A 22,657-nucleotide genomic window follows, 5' to 3' on the forward strand; every position below is an offset into this window, starting at 1 on the left:
TCTGATTCATTTTTGTCCTTGAGAAGTTAGCACAGCATGCATATCATAAGATGAAAAATTGGAGTTGGACTGGAAATTGCAGACTGATGATAGACTGGCACATGTTTTCTGAAGACGTCAATAGTCCCTGTTTGCAGTGAATACAGGAATGATTTCAATCATCAATATTAAAAGTAGGGCTATCAATCGATTTAATCACATACTCTGTGATTAATTAATCTAAATTAATCACATATATAATTTTTGCTGTGAAAGTATTTGAAATATTTAAATTTAAATGAATCATTGAATAATCGGCATTAGTGACATTAAAGTTCAAAAACTCTTTTGTTATTATTTTCACTGTTCAAATAATTGCCATAATAATCTATGATATGACCTAATATGCTGAGGAAATAAATTCAAAAGTGCTTCGGGAAGAAGATTTTTTTTTTCACATACAAGGCATTTCATTGCAGAGGACTTTATTTTTAACACTTTATTTTTTATCAACACTATCAGGCTGTTTTTTAAAAGTAAATGTTCCAATCAATGATTCAGGCAGCATGTTTTCTTCTCTCTCTTTCTTCATTTTACAGTCTAATTTGTACTGACTAGAATGGCTCGGGGTCAAAGGTCATACGGAATCGATAAATCTGCACTAATTTTTTTAATCAGTTATTTTTTCTCAAATTAATTAATCGAAATGAATCAGTTATTTTGACAGCCCTAATTAAAAGTGAATGTGTGTGTGTGATTGTGTATGTGATTGTGTATGTGTGTGTGATTGTGTGTGTTTGTGTGTGTGTGTTTGTGTCTGTGTGTGCATTTAAGTGAAGCTACTATGTCTGCATATCTGCAAGGTGTGTTGTCATTACCTTTGTGTCTGTCTTGTCATTACCTAGTGTGTATTCGCACGTCTGTGCAAATGTATGAGGCGCCCCCTAAGCCATATCAAGTAGAGGTCAGGAGTATATATATCTGGTGTAGGGGGCGCCTCATAGAAATGCTCTGTGTTTGTTTGTTAGAGGGTGTTCACTTGATTGATTCAGTATGCTAATTTCTATGCTGTCTGCATGCATTCTGTGTGTGATTGCCTGGGTCTTTGTGTTTTTGCTTGCTTTCCTATTCCCATGTGTGTTCATGTGTTACACTCCATATGAGTGTGTGTGTGTCTCTCTCTCTCTTTCTCTCTCTGTGTGTGTGTGTGTTGTAGATGGAGGTGTGTGTGTGTGTGTGTGTGTGTGTGTGTGTGTGTGTGTGTGGTAGATGGAGGTGTGAGTGTGGTGAGCAAGAGATGTGTCAGGTAGGTGTTAATTACCATCTCAACAGCTTGAAGCGCTTTGCTGCAGAGAGGAGACGCGATTCTGTTTGTCTTGTGGTGAATGCTCGATCAGTGGGTAATTAACGTGGTGAATCATACTCGTTTTAATCCTATTGTGTTAATTAAGGGCAGGGAGGGGGCTTCAGACGAGTGTGAGAACAGGCGTCTCTCTCGTTCTCTCTCCCTCACTTTTTTCAGCCTTTCTCTGCACATGTCATGACTTCACTCTTTCGTTATTGCATCCATCTCTCAATTTTGTCTTCCCTGGCATATTCTCTCCAATACTCTCCTCTTCCCTTTCTCTTCCCTCTCTGTCCTTCTCTCACTGTTTTCTATCGCTGATTCCTTTCTATCCCTCACTGTCTGCCCGTTTGATTTAGGAATTACCATGTATTCCAATCTCGGCCATTCTCAGTGGCGTGTTTTCTCTCTGATGTGGTTTCCTTCAGCGTAGCTTTGTTTGCATGCGGAACAGAATCTCTCCTCTTTATCACTGCAGTTACTCTGCCAGACTTTATGACAGCCTTATTTGCACGATCCCACTCCAGCACATGATGGAACCCTGTGGCAATATTTTTTCTTCTTGGGGGTTTGCATCATGTCAGGAAAACGCACAAATCTGGTTTCTTTTATGTTGAATAGCCAATCCACAGAGTGACCAGAATGACCACCCAATTGTTCATCCTCCCTCCCTCCCTCTCTCTCTCTTTCTTTTCTCTCTCTCTCTCTCTCTCTCTCTCTCTCTCCTCTATGGTTTCCTCCCTGGCTGCCAGAGCAGTATTTTTGTCCCTCTGGGCTTAGAGTTCTTTATGCAATGCATTCTGAATTAATTAACATACCAACAGGTGGACGACATTTTCAGTGCGGTGAGTGATTGGCATGCAATTCACATCACATTCTCTATCTAAAGAGAACATAGTTTAGCTTAGTTGAACTGAGGTCTGATACATACTCCACATAAGAAATAAATAATCTATCACAACATGTATTTGTTATTGCAAAAGAGTACATCATAGATAACATTACCAATGCCCACAATTAAATAATAAAAAATGTATATTTTAATGAAAGATTGAGTACCATATGCCATACTCAAAAATACATTTGTATATTTTTAATTAATGTTTATAATTAAGCCCTTTTTAATTGAGGTTTGCAGGGGCTTCATTTCTCTTGCATCAACCTGCTTCTACATCAGTGATGGAGATTTGTACTTTTGTTTCGCTGACATTTCCCATTTAATCAGATCAGAAAATATTCTATTAATTTCAGGACTTCATAAGTCATATAGTAGAGCAATGAGGTGGGATACAGAAAAAAAGACCGTTTTCAGTGGGTAGATCTATGTGTATGGGAGAGAGAACTGATGAAAACATGGAGACAGAGAGACATGAGAAATGTGAGCTTCCATATGAGAGAGAGAGAGAGAGATTTTAGAGTCAGAGAAAACCAGAGATGTATGCTGCCTGAGGACACCCATGTGGCAGACGTCTGTCTGGCGTTTTCCAAATATAGCCCCCTGTGAGGGTACTCTCACCTCTGCCTCCCTGCAAACAGGCCTGGACCCCAGCCCAGAGGCACAGATGTGCACAGAGGGAGAGAGAAAGGTGGAGAGTGAGCCAGGAAGTTAGACCGGAGGAGAGCGTGAGAGAAAGGCTACCACGTATAACAAGATGCCTACCGTTTCCCCCTTACACTGGCAATGTGGGATTCCACATTCTGTTTTACTCCCCCTCTCCCATTTCTCCCAGCAGCTCCTCCTCATCTTGCTATCTGTAAGCGCTTTCAGATATAACCTAAGGAGTATATGCGGAGGTTTGTCAAACGGAGGTCCTACCCTTCGGATGATTCAGATATGATGCTAACCTGCGGCCCTTATACTGACCTTATAACGGACTATGTATGTGTGAGCGACATACCGCACATTACAGAATCTCCGTAGGTGGTTGAAAGTGAGGGTGGGGGCTTGTAGAGTTCACAAGATGCGAGATATGGCCTTAGAATATATCGCGACGCTGCCTGTCACAGCTGCTTTTGTTTTACAATTTGTAGCCTATGCATTATGTAGGCTAAAGAAGAGAAATCTATTGTCGTAGGCTAATACTTGAAGTAGGCTAGTCGCATGCGATTACACTTGAAATTGACCTACAGTATTTATGTGTTGCCCCGAATAAACACATTTATCTGTTTTCAACGTTGTACCAGAATCTGGTTTGCGTTGGAGCATGCACAAACTTTATGGAATGCTACCAGCCAATTCAGTAGGCTAACTCAAGACTTCAAGGACATCATACAACGTTTTTAAGCAACAAACAAAATACTAACATAACAGTGAAGTTGTTCGTTTTTTCATGGTTTAATTTTTTTTCCAAAAGCATCCTCTCCTCATGTGTCTATTGCATTTACGTAAGGAGCTTGGAACAAAGTTGGGTTTTCTTCGTTTTCATTTTCTCTAGGCATATATACATGTAGCTCCGTGATGTCTGCATCTTTCCAGGTCGGAGATTTTCTGGACAGCACTTTGCACTCCATCATAACACTGGCATTTAAGTCAGATCTAACCACATGGACGCACGAAAGACACATCACCAACACGCCCTCTCACTAGGTGTGAATTTTAACCGCATGTTCTACGCCTCATTCAGACACAGCACATTTACATAATGTCTGGAGGAAATACTAGGGGGGGAGTAGTAGAACAACCGGCTAAATTCGGACTTCCATATGACCGGTTATGTCGTTCAGATATACGGCCCCACCGTTTAACATCCGCAGAACCTCCGGTCTTACACGTATGTCTGAAAGCGCTTTGTGTGTCTATCTCACTAAATCCCCCAGCCATTTTGCTCCTGCTCTCAGTCTCTCTCTCTTTCTTTCTCTCTCTCTCTGCCTCTGTGGAGTGCTACTGTTGCCTGAGGCCCCGTCGTCTCTCCCTCTCCACCTATTTATTTGTACCTGTTTTCATCTCTCTGCCTCCAACCTCTGCTTCCCCCGACTCCCTCCCCCAGGCCCCTTTTTTTTCCCCTCTTTGTCGTCCGGCTGAAATGGCATCCACTCGGGGATGGCAGAGAGATATCGAGCAGCCAGGGGGAGATTCTCCGCACCGAGTTTAATTAACCCCGTAATTACGGCATCTGCAGCCGATTAACATATCAAACGAGCGGGCCTTGGGGACACTGGGAGAAATGCAGGTTTTTGGTCCAGTGCGGATCGCCAGTGTCAAACCCACACTCACACACCCACTCATGTCTATGCACAGTACGCACACACACACACACACACACACACACACACACACACACTCACTCACTCACAAATTCACACAACGCACAATTCATCTAGGGAATTCATCTGGTTGGCTGTGTATGGATGTTGAGCTGTGGATGTGATTTATGGATACATATTTGGCAGATTAGCATAGGTTGTATTGATTTTGATCTGATTAAAGAACGCCCTCGCTGCCTGTGGGTAGACTACATTTACACATTCAAAGGACCTCTCTTAAGACACCCAAGTATGCCCAAGATGTTTTCAATGTACTTTTTTTTCTGAAGAAGATGAGTGATCATGTTATTTCCATGCATGACTGATATATAGATAACAAGTTAGCACACCTGTTTGTGAGTGTGTGTTGTGTGTGTGTGTGTGTGTGTCTGTCTGTCTGTCTGCAGCACATCTCTCACCAGCTCAGAATAGCAGTGATCCACCTTATCATTGAAGTCAGATAGCTGACATTTGCACGCTCATATCCTCTCGCCTCTGACAGCTCGGGCTCGGATCATATCTGAGGCGCGCCGAGGAAAAACATTCTTCACCGTGCCGGGTGCTGAATAAGATGTCAAGATGGTGCCGGTGTCGGCCAACTGCGTGTGTGCGCCCATGTAAGAGCACCGATGCCGAGTGTCAATTGTCAATCAGCAGCTTTTGGAGAAGGTGCCACATAGCCGCATGCAGGGAACAGGGGGGGTTGTCCGCTGGTGAAGTATAAGTATAAGTATATATACTCTTGATCCCGAGAGGGGGAATTTGGTCTCTGCATTTATCCCAATCCATAAATTAGTGAAACACACTCAGCACACAGTGAACACACAGTGAGGTGAAGCACACACTAATCCCAGCGCAGTGAGCTGCCTGCAACAACAGCGGCGCTCGGGGAGCAGTGAGGGGTTAGGTGTCTTGCTCAAGGGCACTTCAGCCGTGCCTACTGGTCGGGGTTCGAACCGGCAACCCTCCGGTTACAAATCCGAAGCGCTAACCAGTAGGCCACAGCTGCCCAATGCTGCATGATGATCCATCCAGGACTGAATGAATGGGAATGAATGTACTAACTGAGTTTATTTTTCCTTCAAGGTCTAATGCTCAAGATCAGGGAATGATCTGGTTACATGAGGCTTTTTAGAAAACGCAACAGTTTGACTCTGATTGAGTGTTCACTGCTTTGATATGACTGGTGATGTTATTGCGCAAGGCATCCTTCCATTATCAGATGGCCGTAATTGTTTTTCGTGATTCCGCCTATCTGGTCGGTAGCTTCCCCCATGGATGCCATGGAGACCAATGCATTTCAAATGAAGAGTCCACGTATGCCGGCGTGAATAGCAACTAAGTTTTTGTTTGTCTTTTATGTCTAATGCTCCTGTTTGGATAAACTGCGCCGAGCAGATGGCTTTGGATGTGTTGCCACAGGCCTGATTGCTTCCGCTTCTGAAAAAGACAAAGAGTGCTTTGCAAAAAAAAATCCAACCAAAAAAAAATATATATACCATATGCCAGGCAGTACCCTGGCATATGCCCGAACGACAAAATCTGCAGCAGACGCGGTGGTGTGTAGGGCAAATTCTCTCCCAATCCCCCCCTCAGCATCTGTGTGGCTGCCATAGCGATGAACTCATAGCCATGTCTCTGTGTACTTGTGATTGTGAAAGGTCAGGAGTTACTCTGCAAGAATTTCTCTCCTCCATGTGTGAAATGGGCACAGAACATAGAAAGGCTAGGACTGTGAGAGACAGAGAGAGCTGAGGAGAAAAAAATAGGGAAGCGTGTGAAATAAAAAGGGCGAGAGAGCGACAGAGGGAGGGAGAGAGGGGAGGTAAAAGAACAAGAGGTTCACTCTTGTGGGCAATGACTGTAAAACATATGAGTGGCAAACATTCTCGACAACAGGGAAGGGAACTAAATATGGCAGAGGTTTAACTGAATATAGCCAAAACTGCTGACCAATGTTATGCATGTATATTTAACACCATGCCATGCTTTTTAGAGTTATCGTGGGTGGTCATTAGAGAGTGATCACGTGTGACTATCTACAGTATGACTCAACCTGCCTGTAAGAGTTTCAGTTGTTGATGAAAGGATGCTCTCAAAGTTTTTCCATCAATGCCGTGGTGCCGAGGGAGATAAGAAGAGACTGAATCTTAAAGGAAAACTATGGCCATTTTAACACAGAGCTCAGTTGATCATGCTCACGGAATACTTTCGGTCAGAAAAAATGTGAAAAAAATCGATGCTGTCTGATGCAAGTTAGCCGGCTAGCGGCTAAGCAGCCAAAGTGTTTACAAGCTACCCAGATAGCAAGCACACGTTGGGTCAACGTTAGTATTGGTTGGCAGTGTCAGAGGTGGAATTTCAATGTTGAAACAATGTCACATCAACATCAGCCCCTCAAGCAACGGTAAATTGAATGTTGGTTTATAGTCATGTTTGGCAACAAAGCCAACGTGTCACTTAGACATCAACAATTATTACACGAGGTATACGCAACAGTGTTAACAAAAAAAACATTAAAGAAATGTCTGAATGAATAGTTGGTCAAAGTGAGATACTTTGTATTGCCTCTCATAACAACGTCAGTCCACCGACAGTGATTGTCAATAATGCAACAATTTCGCTTATCTAAGCGATAAAGGTTATCTAAGCGATGTTACGCAGTTTCTAAGCTAAAACATTTTTTGTCACATACAGCAAACATCCCCTCACCATCCACTAGTTGCCTGTGCCCGGAATACACTGTAAAAAAACACGGTCTCTGTCGACAGCCCAGGCTCCAAAAACGGCAACAAAAACAACTTGGTCCAGCCTGGACCATAAAAAACATAGCAAACTGTTCCAGCCAATCACCGAAGAGATGTGCATTTAGGAGAGTTTCAAATGCACGAGAGGGAGGGGGAGGAAGTAGCGAGCTAGATCTCTGTTCTCTCCAACAGAAGATCACAATTTCGTCGCCGTTTTTAAAAAAAGAAAACATAGTCCAGTCCATACAACTTCATTTCAATTTCAAAAGAAATACTGGACTATGTTTTTTTTTTTTTTTAAACGGCGACGAAATTGTGAATTTCCAGAGCACACTTGGCAATCGACTCCTACGGACTTTCCCCTAAAGATGGCAGCAAAGATGGCAACATTTCCGGAAAGGTACTGGCTTGATGAAATTCATTCTGGACTCTATCCGACCACATAAAGACCTCGGGATACTTCGGTTTGGCTTTAGGGACCCTCTACTCACTACCACGTAAGTGCAATGTTGTTTGGAACTGTAGAAGAGGTATAAAAATAACGTTTTGTAGCGGCGAAATAATATGCCCTTCTCACTTCCACGCTAACAAGCTTTGACTAAAAACGGTAATATCGAACTTTCTCAAAACACATCCGAATGACATGATTTGGATGTCAACTCAACGTATGTACTCCCAATCATCCGTAAATCGATCTAAAGTGCATTTTACTTCGGATAATTCCTTTAAAGTGATACCTTACACCTGTATTTGTTTGTAAGACTAGGATATGCTATTTTTTATTTTTACTGTTTCCCCTCATAATTGTACTCTTAGAAGATTTACACCGTTGAAACACTGCCATGCCAACGTCAGCTGGCTGACTGGCTGCATGATCATTGCCTACGCAATATGCACACAATCGCAATATTTAGCTATATTCATTTATCAGCATAGCACAGCCGCCAGAATGTAGCCTACCCACAAACCGATCACGGACCATTCCATCAGCTGACAGGTAGCCTACTACTATCCCTACACCATAAGAAAAAGAAACTTCCAACAAAAGGTTAGATGAACATCTAAGCTCTAGATGAACATATAAGCTCTTTTCAGTGAGCGTAATCACGAATGACACGAATCACGATTCCCAACTCCCAGCAGGCCTAGTTCCTTTGTTAATTTTGACAATACAAATAAACAACAAATAAGATAAGTTGTGTTTTTTTTATCAGTTTATTATTATTATTTCTGACAAACATTTCATTTTGGAACATCTAATGAGAATGAAAGCACACTACAAATACATTAACTATTGGGTCACCATGACCAAAATGTAGGCTACACGGAAAAAAGGCCATAAATAGCAGTCAATCAATACTACTGTAATAGCGTAAGGGAGAAGGTGTTCCTCCCGGCGAGAGTGGATATTGATGCTTACCGTGAACCATGTCACATCATCCTATTACAACGGACTTTGTATTCTAGTAAATATGAATCCATGTTGACCTACGTTGTTGGTTTGATCAAATGTCTAAACTATAAGTTATAACGTTTCCATATTTCAATGATGATCATCTACAAATGGTAACTCTCCGCCATGTGTCAGATATGTAGGCTGATGTTTTGCGGATTGTTGAATGATTTTCTATTGAAATGTCAACGTCCCCACGTTACCCCACCGGCCAAAATGACGCTGGACCAAAGTCAGTAAACAACATCATGTCAACTTCTGCTATGCCTTGGCCAACATGGGGCCAATGTGTGCTTGCTATCTGGGTATGCTATGAGGGCATGTTCTAAACTGTGCCTTTGTGCCTCCTAACGTTTTGATTTAGAGTCTCCTAGGAGGCACAAAGGCACAGTTTAGTAAATGCCCTCATAGCATAGCTTGTAGACACTTTGGCTGCTTAAGCCGCTAGCCGGCTAACTCATGTCAGGCAGCACTGATTCTTTTCACATTTTTTTTTTCATACCGACAGTATTCTGTGAACATGATCAACTGAGCGCCATGTTAAAATTGGCCAGAGATCTCCTTTAAGACCTAATACTATATATTTTTAACTGCCAAATTGCTTTTGGTATACATAACACTTCACTGAACGGTAGTGAACTGATTAGTACCATAACCATTAATATTAGAAGTAATATAAATATAAATAGGCTCAACATCCACCCTGACTATGTTTTCTTATATTGATATATCACCAAAGCTGAAGACAACTGACAGTAAAACAGCCGATTGTATGTTCAGTACATGTCCTATTAGAGGTGGTAACAATGGGTGGCACACTGGTGCAACAAAAACTGCCTTGACGACACTGGCAACACAGGTCAGATACAACGCTCACATGCCACACACACAGACACACACACACACATACACACATACACACACACATTTTAATTGTTTTATTTGGATCTTAACACAGGGGAAGATTCACAGATCCAAACATTGAAGGAAGTATGTTACACACTTAGTCAGTTCTGATCAAACACAGGATGCATTGTGCTATAAGATTATGATATGTTTGCATCCACACACACACACACACACACACACACACACACATCCCTGACTGACTATTGCATTAGTTTGTCCACTTATATCCCTCTTTCAGTCATTCTTTTGTTCTTTTTATCTTTGCGTACTTCTTTGTTTCTTCCTCTTTCTTTCTTACTTTATTTTTTCTTTCTTTCATTCTTTCTTTTGGTTCTTTCTTTCCTTCTGTCTTTATTTTTTCACTGGTTTCTGAAAAGAATAAATATTGCTATGCGGTCCAAATTATAGAGCGCAGGCCAAGTGAGCTGGAAGTGGAAATTCTGACCCGTGCCGAGCTTGTCTCTGTAATCCGCAGTGCTCTGAAACATAACAAACAGTCATCTCTGGGTGGCGTCTGAGCTTTGTCGAACTCAATTTGGCCTGCAGCTGCCTTTGTGCCTGACGTCAGGCCCGCTACTTTAGATGCAATAGAATGAAAACTATGCTACCCAAAAAAATAACAAGAAGGAATTTTGGTACTGGGCCACAGAAAGAGGTACAAGCAAGCAAAGGGAAACATAAAAAGATATACAGGAAGAGGACACAGATTAAGAAACACAGAGAGAAAGCAAGCATGCTAAAAAACTGATTCTGGAATCCATATGGCTTTGTCTCTCAGTCTTTCCCATTCCTGGAATTCTGAAGCATTTCTTCACAGCTTTGTGACTGCGTTCTGAGCCGCAGGGAGCCAATCACAGACCGCACTGCCTCGGGGGACAGGCTCGCCCGTTTATGACATCATCAATAACCTAGGTTAAACTGACAGCTATTTGTGTGCTTTTCTCAAACAGCCAAACATTGCTAGTTGACGGTCAGTCATTCACAGAAACATACAACATGGTGGTGAAATATTTCATAAGAATGACAGGTCAAGTCCTTCTCCTACCCACAAAAAATCCTCTGACTGCCATTTCAACCAAACCACTGCATAAAGCCAGTGACAGCTTCATAGTTTCAACAAAATCTTATCTGAAAGCACTCTTCAAATACATAATTCAAATTCACATAACTCAAACATCTCTGACTTTGCTTAAGACAGCAGGCTCCTATAGTCTGGTTGGGGGTAATCTGAGACCTGTCTGAACATACTGTTTGTCTGGGTGCAGGCTCGCTCCTGGTTCAGGGTCACTACGCCACGGGTTAATAAGCAGACGTGGTGTGCCAGTCGCAGACTGTGATGTTTAACCAACCTCCGGCCGTAAACATTTCTAACCTTTCAGCTGAACTCTATACTCATTAAACTTTTAGTGCTCAGGAGTGAACAGAGTCTAACAGTGACCGGCATCTTTGCAGCCACATTTACGCCACATTTTCATCTCACTCTATGTCATTAACTAACAGATTCCTTGTGGTGAGGGAATTATATGAACATCAGGATTGTTGGTGGTGTGCATTTGAAGGTAAAAGCATTGACCTTCAAAAAAGAACAGTGGCAATTAGGTCCCTCGCTGACTTGTGAGACTTTTGGATCCAATTACTTTTAATAATTTCTCCATGTTTCTTTAACTTCTCAGTGTCTCTCAGTTGAATGTTAGAACATAAAACCTTTTTGGAAACCTTTAAAAGGGACTTTTAAGAGCTTAAGGATACTTATTTCTGTACTTAACTTAAGATATTTTTTATATGGAAAAAGTATATTACCATTACTACCATTTTTGCCACTCAGATGTCACAAACTGATGAGAGAGAGAGAGAGAGAGAGAGATGTATGACTTGTACAGGAAAATGTTCAATAAATATATGTGAAAATGTTATATTTCTTCTAAACTCCCTTGCTGTTGTAAGTGCACTGGTACCCTCCTTTCCTTAAGGGTATGGAAACATAGCCAGCTGCAGCTGACATCACCCAACATGTCAAAACATGCCACGGAGCCAAAACACTGAGCGTGACCTCGGAGCCCACGTCAGACTTAAATAACACTCAGGCACAGCACTCTGCAGAGGGGGCTGATGGGTAGAGGGGCCTGATGGGAAGCGGTTCCAGTGTGCGGCCCTCAGGCAGGGCCGAGTGTCCCATCCTGGTGATTGAATTAGCCATGCAGCTGTGGACCGCTGACATCACCGTCAGGTCGCACTGGCCAAAAAACATGGCGCTGGCTCTTACACACACAAATAGACACACACACACACACACACAGACGCACACACATATAGTTTACTCAGACGCACACACAGTACATACACAGATGCACACACCCCCACATAAAACCAGCCTTCAGGAACAATTCTCGATCTAAAATAACATGCTCAGCAGCATTTGCTTGGTTCAGATGTACATTTTGATCATAGATAATTAAGACCCTGTCCCAGATACTGAATATCCCAGATTCCTCCACGGTTGCTCTAAGTTAACGGTTCAGCGGTATCTGTCTTGAGATTGCTGCTTTATTGGTATTCTGTCCTAGCCATGTCTGTGCAAATACATAGGGACTGCTGTTAAAGGGGGTAAGAGAGAGAATAAGTATGTAGTCCTCAGAGCATTATAAGAAGCAGAACACAAGGAGCTCCTATACAATTCTGTGACACTGCCATGTGGAGTCAGGGGCGCTGGCGACTGGGTTTTTCTTATAGAGTCGTTAGAGTGGAGCTTGGTAAATGATGCAGTCAGGGCATGCCAGAGCTGGGTAAATAGGTAGTCAGTGCAGTCATGACAATTATGTAGGTCATACATGTTACAAAAACATGGCGCAGTACACAATTGTGACCTGATCTGAAAAAATGAGGCACAAGTCGCACATTCTAATTTTGAGATAAAGGCCGATTACTTCTACCCTAGAGTTCTCGCGAGAGCACAATTTGAATTTGCTCAGCGAGTGACTCTGGCGATGAGTAATGATGCTCATTACCTATGCCCATGGAGCCGAGCTGCCCATCACATCGGTGTATCTGATATAGGCAGGCCAGAATCAGTCAGTAAACATTGGTCATAGTGTTATCCAATTGCGTCAAAGTCCGGAATCAGTCAGTAAACATTGGTCGTAGTGTTATCCAATTGCATGCAGGGATATTTTCAAATGCATGCTTGGTGTCCCCCCTCGAATCGGGCCATTTTCATCACTCGTAGCCAGACCCTTAATCTTTCAGATTTGGGTCTGGATATTCCAGGCTAGATTACTTTAAAAAACATTAAAAATATTTATTTTTCTTTTTATGAAAATAAAAGTATAATAAAAGTTTCATAAAGTTACAAAAATGATTATTCAAGTGGGCAAATCCTACCTGTATCTGCCTGTAACCTGTAACTTCAAACGCCATTTTCTCAGTTTTTCATTTGCAAAAAGATAACGGGAGGCTATAATTCAAAATGCAAAACAATTCAAGATATCATTTTAAAGCTCATGGTGTCCTCTGCCCATTGATGCCATAATCACAATTTTGAATTTTGGGTCACTGTGACTAATTTTGGCAGAACAGGTCACAATTGTGATGCTATTAATACTACATGAACAATTTCTAATACTACTATGTATCATTATAGTGTAATCACAATATAATAATCAAAAACAAAAGAATGGTCATTTATTGCAATGCACACTATGCCTTAATTAGACAGGGGTATAATGAATTCTAGCTCCTTAGTATGTTCACATTTAAAAGAAGAATTAAATTGTTGTGCAGTGCAACACATCTCTACTGTATAAGGTAGTGGCAAATGCTCTAAAAACAGTGTGGACACAATAATTAATAGTCCATGTTCATGTGGAGGGCTGGACTTAGCTAGCCTGGTTTTCAGACTCACTTTGTTTCACTTAGTGTAGAGAGTCTGGCCTTTTACAATTGGAAAATGTTCTACTCTAGCATTGTCTAGCATTGTGGACTTTGTGGAAATCATTGGTCCAGCCTAACCAATCACATTAGCTTGAAACATTGAAACAGTGAAACATTAGTCTTGTGTGTTGTCAGATGCCAGACTAGTATCTCAGTTACTGTAAGGGAAAATGAATGGAGATAGGCAGACAGGGCCAGGCTGAGCAACAATGGAAACATAATACAATCATATAAATATGTACTACTGTTTGCTTATTTGAATAATGAATACATGACAAAACATACCCACAAAGAGATACAAAGTACAATCCAGAGTCCTTTCAATTTGTTTTTGTAGATGTCTGCCAAGAAATAAATTAAATAATAAAAGACCATAAATTACAATACCACAACAATCTTCTTACTGTCTTTTCATATTGGACGGACTGGTTGTCAGACCCTTAATGTTTATAGGCTCAGGAATGGGCTAACAGAATTGCCTTGCACAACACAAACACTAATTAAATGCTTTTAAATCGGGGGTTTGGTGGCCTTGCACATTGTAAGGGACTTCAGTCACCACATGAATGCTGAAACACTTTTAAAGCTTCTGCGTGCGAAATGGTCAGAACAAAGATTAATTGTACTTTACTGAAGGTTATTTTATGAAGGAATTTACATTTTCCTCTGTGTTTTGATCTGTGGTTTGTAAACTATCCTTCATTAACAGCAGGTTTGCTTGTTTGGATGTTGATCTACTGAATACAGTCCTGGAGAGCTCCTAGCATAATGGACTGACAAACTCATTAAAGGCATCCCGTCAGCATTATTCTTTTTAGCATTACTTGCACCAATCATTTCAGTTGTAAAGAAACTGATTTGTTGAAGGAAGCCATGTTCAGCAACACTGCTGCCTTTCACTCCTAGTGTGTTATTGATGTTGGCCTAATGGCCTTATTTACTTATTTACTTACTTTTTTGTTTACTTGAATGTTATGTTTGTCTGTGGACCTAAATTGGCAAAATATGTCTTGTCTTCACCGTGGGATAGTGAAGAAACGTAATTTCGATCTCTTTGTATGTCTGGAACATGTGAAGAAATTGACAATAAAGCTGACTTTGACTTTGACTTTGACTTTGATGTTGTGTTGTATGAGCTGATTTAAACAAGTAATTGCATTATCTCATGCAGTATATGCATAGTGCTCTTCCTTTAAATGGCAAATGAGAAATGGCATGCAGAGAAACTATTTCCATAACAGTAAATACACCCCTGAGAGGAGGCTTTTAATAGGACAAAAACTCAAGACAACTATTTGCACTCTGACAATAATTTGGGTGCTGGGACTTGACCAACATGGGCCACTAGGTTTGGCATTTTAATTAACACTCATTTTCACTCTCAGGATGAATATGAGAGAACCAAATGACAGTTCAAACTTTCAATAAATAAAGGAAACATCAATTTTTCATAAGTAATTGTAGGCCTACTCATGAATGTCAAACTGGCCTTGCATCCTTTTTTTGCAAGCTGTTTTAAGTTAGCCTAATTACTGTCTATTATGCCTGTTTGGTTCAAGGGGTTAGTGTGGTCACTAAAATTAAGGAAATAATAATAATAATAATTAAAAAATGACTGATTCTTTATTTACCCCCAGGTCTGTACAATAGCCTTTTTCTGAAAATGAAGCTTTGTGGTCTGTCACATCCCTACAGTAAACCATATAAAGCACAGAGCTGTGTGACCTGCTGATGGATAAATTTCTGATAAGGTTTGACATTTAATATCTGGACGGACAAGTGGAAAAATATGCGTACTGTTTATTTGTCAACACACGCGCGCAATAGTTCACGAACTCGCCGCTACACGTAGTATAAACATCGGTTATTAGCCTCAATGAGTGTTCGGCAGAAGATAAGCTATGGCACCGCCTGTTATGGTGCACCAGGGGCTGCCGAATAATCATCATTGTCTGTGCTAAAAGGGGTCAGGGTCGAAACTCCCACTGGAGACAGGAGCAAACAAATGAGGCAGCAGCATGAATAAATGCATGCTGCATGAGAAGCCTTATCATGGGACGCATAAACTGCTAGAAAGAGAGAGCGATCGAGGAGGCAAGACCGAGGCACTGAGGGAGGGGAATACTTATACACTGTGAAACAAAACGCAGTGTTTCCCCCATTCATCTGTTGTTAGTAGAAGGCCTTGTAGGACAGCCTGTTGTCTAGTAGTGTAGCTATAACATAATATCATCTTTACATATCAGAACAAACGGTCAAATGCAGACACGCGCACCCACACACAGCTGTCTGTGTAGCCTACTATGTGCACAACTTATGATAACATAGATACAGTATATATAAAATAAATATGAGAAACAACTTGCCATTAATGCTCCTGCAGGTGAAACATTTCCCTTCTTACTACTCTCGCTGTCTCGGCCTCAGTGTCTCCCCCCATTGGTGTTATCTATCCTACAACATGGGTAGTACCTATCCCAACAGATTTTTTTTCTTCTGTTAAAAAGAGCCCGTCTCTATGGCCAATACTCAATCTTTAACACATAATCTCTGTAGACTGGTGCGTAATTCATAAAGCCAACTTCATTGTATGATATCCTGGCCCTTAAATAGGCTACCCTTAGAAACGTGGTTATCATGGCGAAATTGGAATGTTTTGGCACATGTCCATACACTATTAATTCCGATTCCATTTTGTGCATATTATCTGAAAATATGGAAAAATTGGAAGCGAATGCTGATGATAATCATGTAATTTCTTAAATCACAGGCTACAACCGCTCATTTCTGTATTTTTAATATATATAATTTAACTATTAAAATGTGCAATTTATTATTAGTAAACCTGGATGTCTGTACGCGTGCGGAGTGTGTGTGTGTGTGTGTGTGTGTGTGTGAGAGAGAGAGAGAGAGAGAGAGAGAGAGAGAGAGAGAGAGAGCTGCGTTGGGGGTGGGTGTCGCTCGGCCACATGCTTGTGGAGGTAGAAAGCTCTTGCTCAGGCAACATTCAGGTTTACATCCGTCGGTCCTCGGCTCAGTCTAGGCACTAGGGACACAGCAAAACGACTGCACGTGAGGTTCTCAGACACTTGTGATCAGCACCCCTGGATCGTCTCGACAGGGTCAGAGTTTGTTTTGTGTGAGCGCGCCTTCGGGACACAATGTGTCCAACCCCGAACTCCGATTACTTTGCGGCGGTCCCCTGACCAACAAGGAATCTCACTAGCGTCTATGGAGGGGCAAGCAAATCGTTTACCGTCACGATACCACAATTCTATCCTCTGTTATTTGAGAGATGGTAACAAATGAACGGCTCCGAAGAGAACATGGTTGAGAGGACCAGCAAATTCTTGTTGATCGTTGTCGGCTCTGTCTTCTTCATGCTGATTTTGTATCAATACGTGGCTCCCGGAGTCATCAACTTCGGGTCTCCGCACGGGTACCTCGCTGAAGAAGACATGACCATATTCCCTACGCCGGATCCCCATTATGTAAAAAAGTACTATTTTCCCATCAAGGATCTGGAACGGACGATGGATTTTGAGATTAAGGGAGAGGATGTGATCGTTTTCCTTCACATCCAGAAAACTGGAGGTACCACGTTCGGGAGGCACCTGGTTCAGAATGTGCGTCTGGAGGTGCCTTGTGACTGCAGACCTGGTCAGAAAAAGTGTACCTGCTATCGGCCCAACAGAAAAGAGACCTGGCTGTTCTCACGGTTCTCCACCGGCTGGAGCTGTGGCTTACACGCCGACTGGACCGAGCTCATCAACTGCGTACCAGGAGTTCTTAACAAGCGGGAGACTAAAGCAAAGAAATTAAGGTTTGTTTAGGTTCAAAGTTGTATTTGTTCATCAATGTTATTTTCGGTTTCTCCTTTAATTTGGATAATGATATGATTCTAAAACAGAACGAAATATTTAAAGATGATGATTTGGGTTTGTTGCCGTGGTTTTGTTTTCAGTTTAGTGTGTGTGTTTGTTCCTGTCGGAACATTTTGTAGTCGCACCGCATGTTACCCCATTCGTCCGTGTTCCACCCCAGCAGGCGGGGTAAACACACAGGGAAGTGAAAGTGAGAAACTACAGAATTTTCACATTAGTACAACAACCAGCGAAACGGCGCATTATTGTATATGATCATAAGTAGTCTAGGCTAGCTTTTGGCTTTTGGCTTTTGCAGTTAGAATTCGTATTACATGACCAGGGTCTGTTACAATTTATTTAGGTTGTGATAGCCTAGCACAACACTTAAAACCTCTTATTGAAGGAAAACAAACCGTGGTGCACCACTGACGACGAGAGTAGCCAAAGCTAAAGGCCAAGTGAAAGGCTGTCATAAAGGGACTAAACATTTCCACTGTAAAGCACCGCTGGTCGATGGAACTCAACCTTTCTCTCAAAGTCAGTTTTAAGTCATTTCCAAGTTAGCGTATAATTAGGACCACTTATTGCTAGTTTGTAACATCAGTGTTTAGGCCAGTAAACACATCCTTTGGCTACTATGTAACAAAGTAGCCCGTGGTGCTGCAAATAATGAGTGACAGAAGGGTTTATGGTTCCGGAATACTTCCAGTAGGCGAGATGGGGTTTCCTTCTGAGCGCAGTCAGTGGCGACACAGGGGGCTTGGGAAAACGGCACCATAGCAAAGCCCCAAGATTAGTGTTGGTTTTGGATAGTAGGCTATACAGTTAACGTTAGACCTATCTGCTATCTCTACGATGACCTTCTGACCGATTGTATCATGTTCTAATAAATAGCTCTAATAAAAAGGCTCTAATAAATAGCCTAGACCTACCGCATTTGATTTGTCAAAAAATAAACATGGCCTATGTCTACTATCAGTAGCTGCAGAAGTTGTCAAAACAGTGGGGAATGTAAGCGTTATCATCAAAGACTGATATTTGCATTGTGCAAATGGGTTTAAAGTGGAGGTGGTTACTTTTTTTTAATATAACATAGACTCTCTCTATTGTTCAAGGACCATAACGACCTGTTTAGGAAAGCCAACGGTAGCCTGAAGTGCATTTAAATGTTTCCGTAAAATGCTGAAGCCCGTTTCTACCCATTGTCGGTTGGATGATGATATCACTCACGAGCGATTAGGATAAAGCGAAGGCTCTATCACTGCGGTCGTTTGCAGTTTTAGCAGCTGTATGGCATTGCAGCATATAATGGACACCTTTGGTAATGACACGCCATGGAGGGGTCAGATTACGTGAGATTTTTTAGAAGAAAGAAGACACAAGGTGCCGTTTACATTAGCCAACTGCAGACTCCTGCCGTGGGAGCAACAATTCGGCCTGGCCACTTCTCCGATGGAGTAGTACAGTAGTAGGCTATTTATTGGATGGTGACGTCCAGTCACAGCCAAAGAGGAGAGTAAGGATGACGTCAAGCTGCATTATAGTTGCCCAGATAGTGACACCTTGCAACAAGTTTATGATCATCAGTTCATCAATTTGTGTGGTCTTGCATTGATGCTCAGTGTTATATGGCAAATAATTTATTCAATATAGGTGGTCTACAATCGGGCCTCTCTTGTTTGTTGTCACTAACTCATTTTGAGTTGTCTCACTGACTCACAGGGCTGTCTTATTTTGGGATACATTCAAACCACAATGACTTGGTTTTGCCATTGATGTGTGTGGTGCCCTTGAGTTTTACTTAATCCGTTTTTTTCGATTCACACTTTAGTATGTAAAGTGGTGCGTGGGAGTGTTACTATTGGTGGATAAGATTATGTTTTAATGACTGGAATGGAACTGGAAGTCTATGACTAGAAGGTCATGGGGATTTTGGAACAGTAATGTAGATCTTATTTTAGGATCAAATCAGAACTGTGTGAAATGTGGCCATTTTCCTCAAATAAATCAACCTGTTTTATTTTAATTAAGTAGTAAACAGTTGTATAGTCATTGTTGTTTTTAAACATTCAAAGCCACTTTGATCAAGACTTAAATAATTGTTACTGTATTAAGAATAAGGCCTATTACTATGTTGAATATGGACCTGTCCTAAACAAGTGCTAACTTTTAACAACATATTACACACAACATGGTTTTAGGTCCTGCATTAGACTTTAGGATGTATTTTCGAGTGCTGAATATTGATATGGTCTCCCGCTCTCCAAGGCAAAAACTAGCACCAACTCTAAAAATGACTTAATGAATGGGGTTTGTGGTTATTGTAGATCTGATTATCTTGGTGAATAAGTTAGGGCTCCATGGGTAGTGGAGTCCAGATTCAAAACTGGTGTAATCTGCTCTTTAATTGGATATATGGGGAGGTTTTAACTCCTTATGATTATCATAAAAAAGCGGTGGTAAAAAGTCATTATCACTATATCCCCAGGGCAGTCACATAAAACACACACACACACACACACACACACACACACACACACACACACACACACACACACACAGAGAGAGAGAGAGAGAGATTGTGGCTCCCAGGCAGGTTTCTAAGTTAAACATTCCTCTGTCCATGATAGGGACTCTGCTAAAGAAAAAAACATTCTGTCCTTTGTTTGAGAAAGCAAAAATAATTTAGTGTCCTACCATTAGCTGAAACAGACAGTACAGAAAAAACAGATGTCCAGAAAATGCATCAATCCAGTTAATGTTACCTGGCCTTTAGTTACCAAGCTTCTCAGGGTAGGGAATTGACCTAAGTGACTGTTCGTAGATTGCCACAATCGATAACTTAATTGTTTCTTTTTGTAAATAGTTATTTTGTTAGATATTGTCTAACCTTATGATCTGTAGTGGAACAGAATATCTGAATCTCACAGAATGTCTGATCCATTGTATACCCACATCTATCAAAGGGTAGGCCTCATAACCATTCCAGTATACACATCAACTGGCTCGTTAAACAGCTATCTGTCTGTATCCCCTGGCAACAGACTGTTTGTGTGCTTGAGTGATCGCTATCTTTGCAGCCAAAGGACAACGGCTGATTGGTGAGCTTTAAATTAAACGATCTGCTTCTCTTGCTATTAGGCTCACCATTGTCCTTCACTTTGTATATTAACGTTTAGTTAAAATGTTGCCTGTAATGGTTTGGAGGGGGAGGATTTTTTGTTTCTTTGAAATGTTTATTCATCTTTGTGGTGTTAACGGGGGGCCTCTCTGTGAATAGTGTGTCTGTGTTTAGAATAAGTGGATAGACTGAGTTAAGTGTTGGGTGTCACTAATCTCAGGCCCTCACAATAGTGACACACATTTGCAACAGCGAAGCCTTTGTGCCATATTTGGTCATCCAGGCCTTGAGGACATTTGGGCTCTCCTCAGACCACAGAGTGTCAAGGGAACAGGTCAACAGCAAGACCTTTTTTTTTGCTGTCCTTCATGGCTGGTTTAAATAGCAGTAGGTTTTAGCATAGGAATTTATAGCTCTTAAAACAACAGCCACAACAACAACAACACATTTGGTACAGATGCTTTAACACCATCCCAAGAGAGATTAAGTGAATGGTATGGCCATTTTAGAGTGAATAGTTATTAAATGCATGGAGTTGATGGCACATAATTGGATAATTAAAAGGGGTCAGCAGGGCAGTGGAATCTGGGGTTATAAATAAATTGCCCATAAATGGGTGAATCCTCTTTGCCAATGTGCAGTAATCCTTTTGTAAGGTGTACTCTGCTAGTAATGCCAACCACTAGAGCCCCAGCAGATAATTTTACAATATAGGGCAGGGATCAAGGAAAACTGGTGCAATGCGTTTCATGCTACAGATGACTATCTTTTACCATACCATATACCAAACATATGCACATACTGTAGATAGTTCATTTTATAGTTCCTTTCATGAGTGGTGCACCACTAAGGTTTATTGCCTGTCAGCTTTAGCTTCAACAGGGCATCTCAGCATTGAAAATGTAGACCAGTCTCCCGGCTCTGTTCCGGGAAGATCCCAGCCCCCTATTAAGAACATTAAAGTGAGCGAAGATATTGATGCGAGGGGTTCTGCTGAGGCTATCTCGAATGCCTGGTGGAACTGACAGCTGGGTGTTGTGCGCGGAAGGCGCCTGTGAAGTTGTGGTCAGTGCACTCTCAGGCGGAAACCCACTTGTGCCGGGTGGTTTGCCGTTAAATTTCAGCGAGGGCTCTGTCAGGTGTGTCTGTCCACTGAGCTCCCCACTTAGACACCCACTGCAAGTAATTGGGAGTCTTATTGCCTTCCCACTCTCCTCAATCCCCTTTGGCAGTAGTGCATGAACTGTTAGTGGAGAATCGCCAGCCTTACGTAGCGAGCCTGAACCATTAAGGGCTGAAACTGCTTAAAGTGGTTACAAAGTGGGGGTGGGGTGGGGTGGGGATTGAGCGAGAATCTGAAGAGCATGGATGGCCTCATTTGAGTGAATAATTGAAGAGGAGACCCTATTTCTCGTCAGGCGGCGCTCGCACACACACGAGTGGAGAAAGGGTCAGCCTCATTCTGTTTTGAGATTCAAACTCGTTTCGTTCCGGGGGGCTAGTTAGACTCCACCACATGGTCCAACACGTGAGACTGAATGTTTGATGAAGTGTTTATCAGTTTGTGAACATGCCCAATCTTTCATCAGCTGGTAAGTGGATATTGGACAGTCCACAGGAATGCCCAAATCACATGGTCTCTGTTGTAGGGTGTCTCACCTGCAGAGATGTGTTGTGATTATTAGTGTGCACTGTGCACTGTGCACTGAGGCCATGTCTCTCTAGTGTTATTTACTACTATGAAACCGGATGGGCCGCGTGTTTTAATCCAATCAGATCAGCAAGGGATTAAAGTACGACGGCACCCAAAGATGACGATGGGGTTATGCAAATCCCTTTAGCTGAGCATGCCTAAGAGCCACTGTGGGTGTGTGTGCCTGTGTGTGTGTGTGTGTGTGTGTGTATGTCTCTGTGTGTGTGTGTGTGTGTATGTGTGTGTGTGTGTGAGTGAGTGTATCTGACGGTCTGTCTCCACAGCCACAGGCATGTTAGAAAGCGGTAATCCATATGACATTTGGGTTGGGTAGGAAGTCTTACATGAACTGGATGACTTGAATGATTCATTTG

The 22,657-nt window shown here is 41.8% G+C and overlaps 1 protein-coding gene across 1 annotated transcript in view; it reads left to right on the forward strand.

The window, feature by feature from the left end:
- Positions 1-16,391: 16,391 nt before the first annotated feature.
- The window catches only part of LOC125309711 (heparan-sulfate 6-O-sulfotransferase 1-B-like), a 64,086-nt gene continuing 57,820 nt past the window's right edge, over positions 16,392-22,657 (forward strand). Inside the window, 1 exon segment of the mRNA XM_048266786.1 lies at positions 16,392-17,426. Within this exon segment, the coding sequence (XP_048122743.1) occupies positions 16,909-17,426 (518 nt within the window). The 5' untranslated portion in view covers positions 16,392-16,908.

This window comes from Alosa alosa, chromosome 16 (assembly GCF_017589495.1).
Source record: "Alosa alosa isolate M-15738 ecotype Scorff River chromosome 16, AALO_Geno_1.1, whole genome shotgun sequence".
NCBI lineage: Eukaryota > Metazoa > Chordata > Actinopteri > Clupeiformes > Clupeidae > Alosa > Alosa alosa.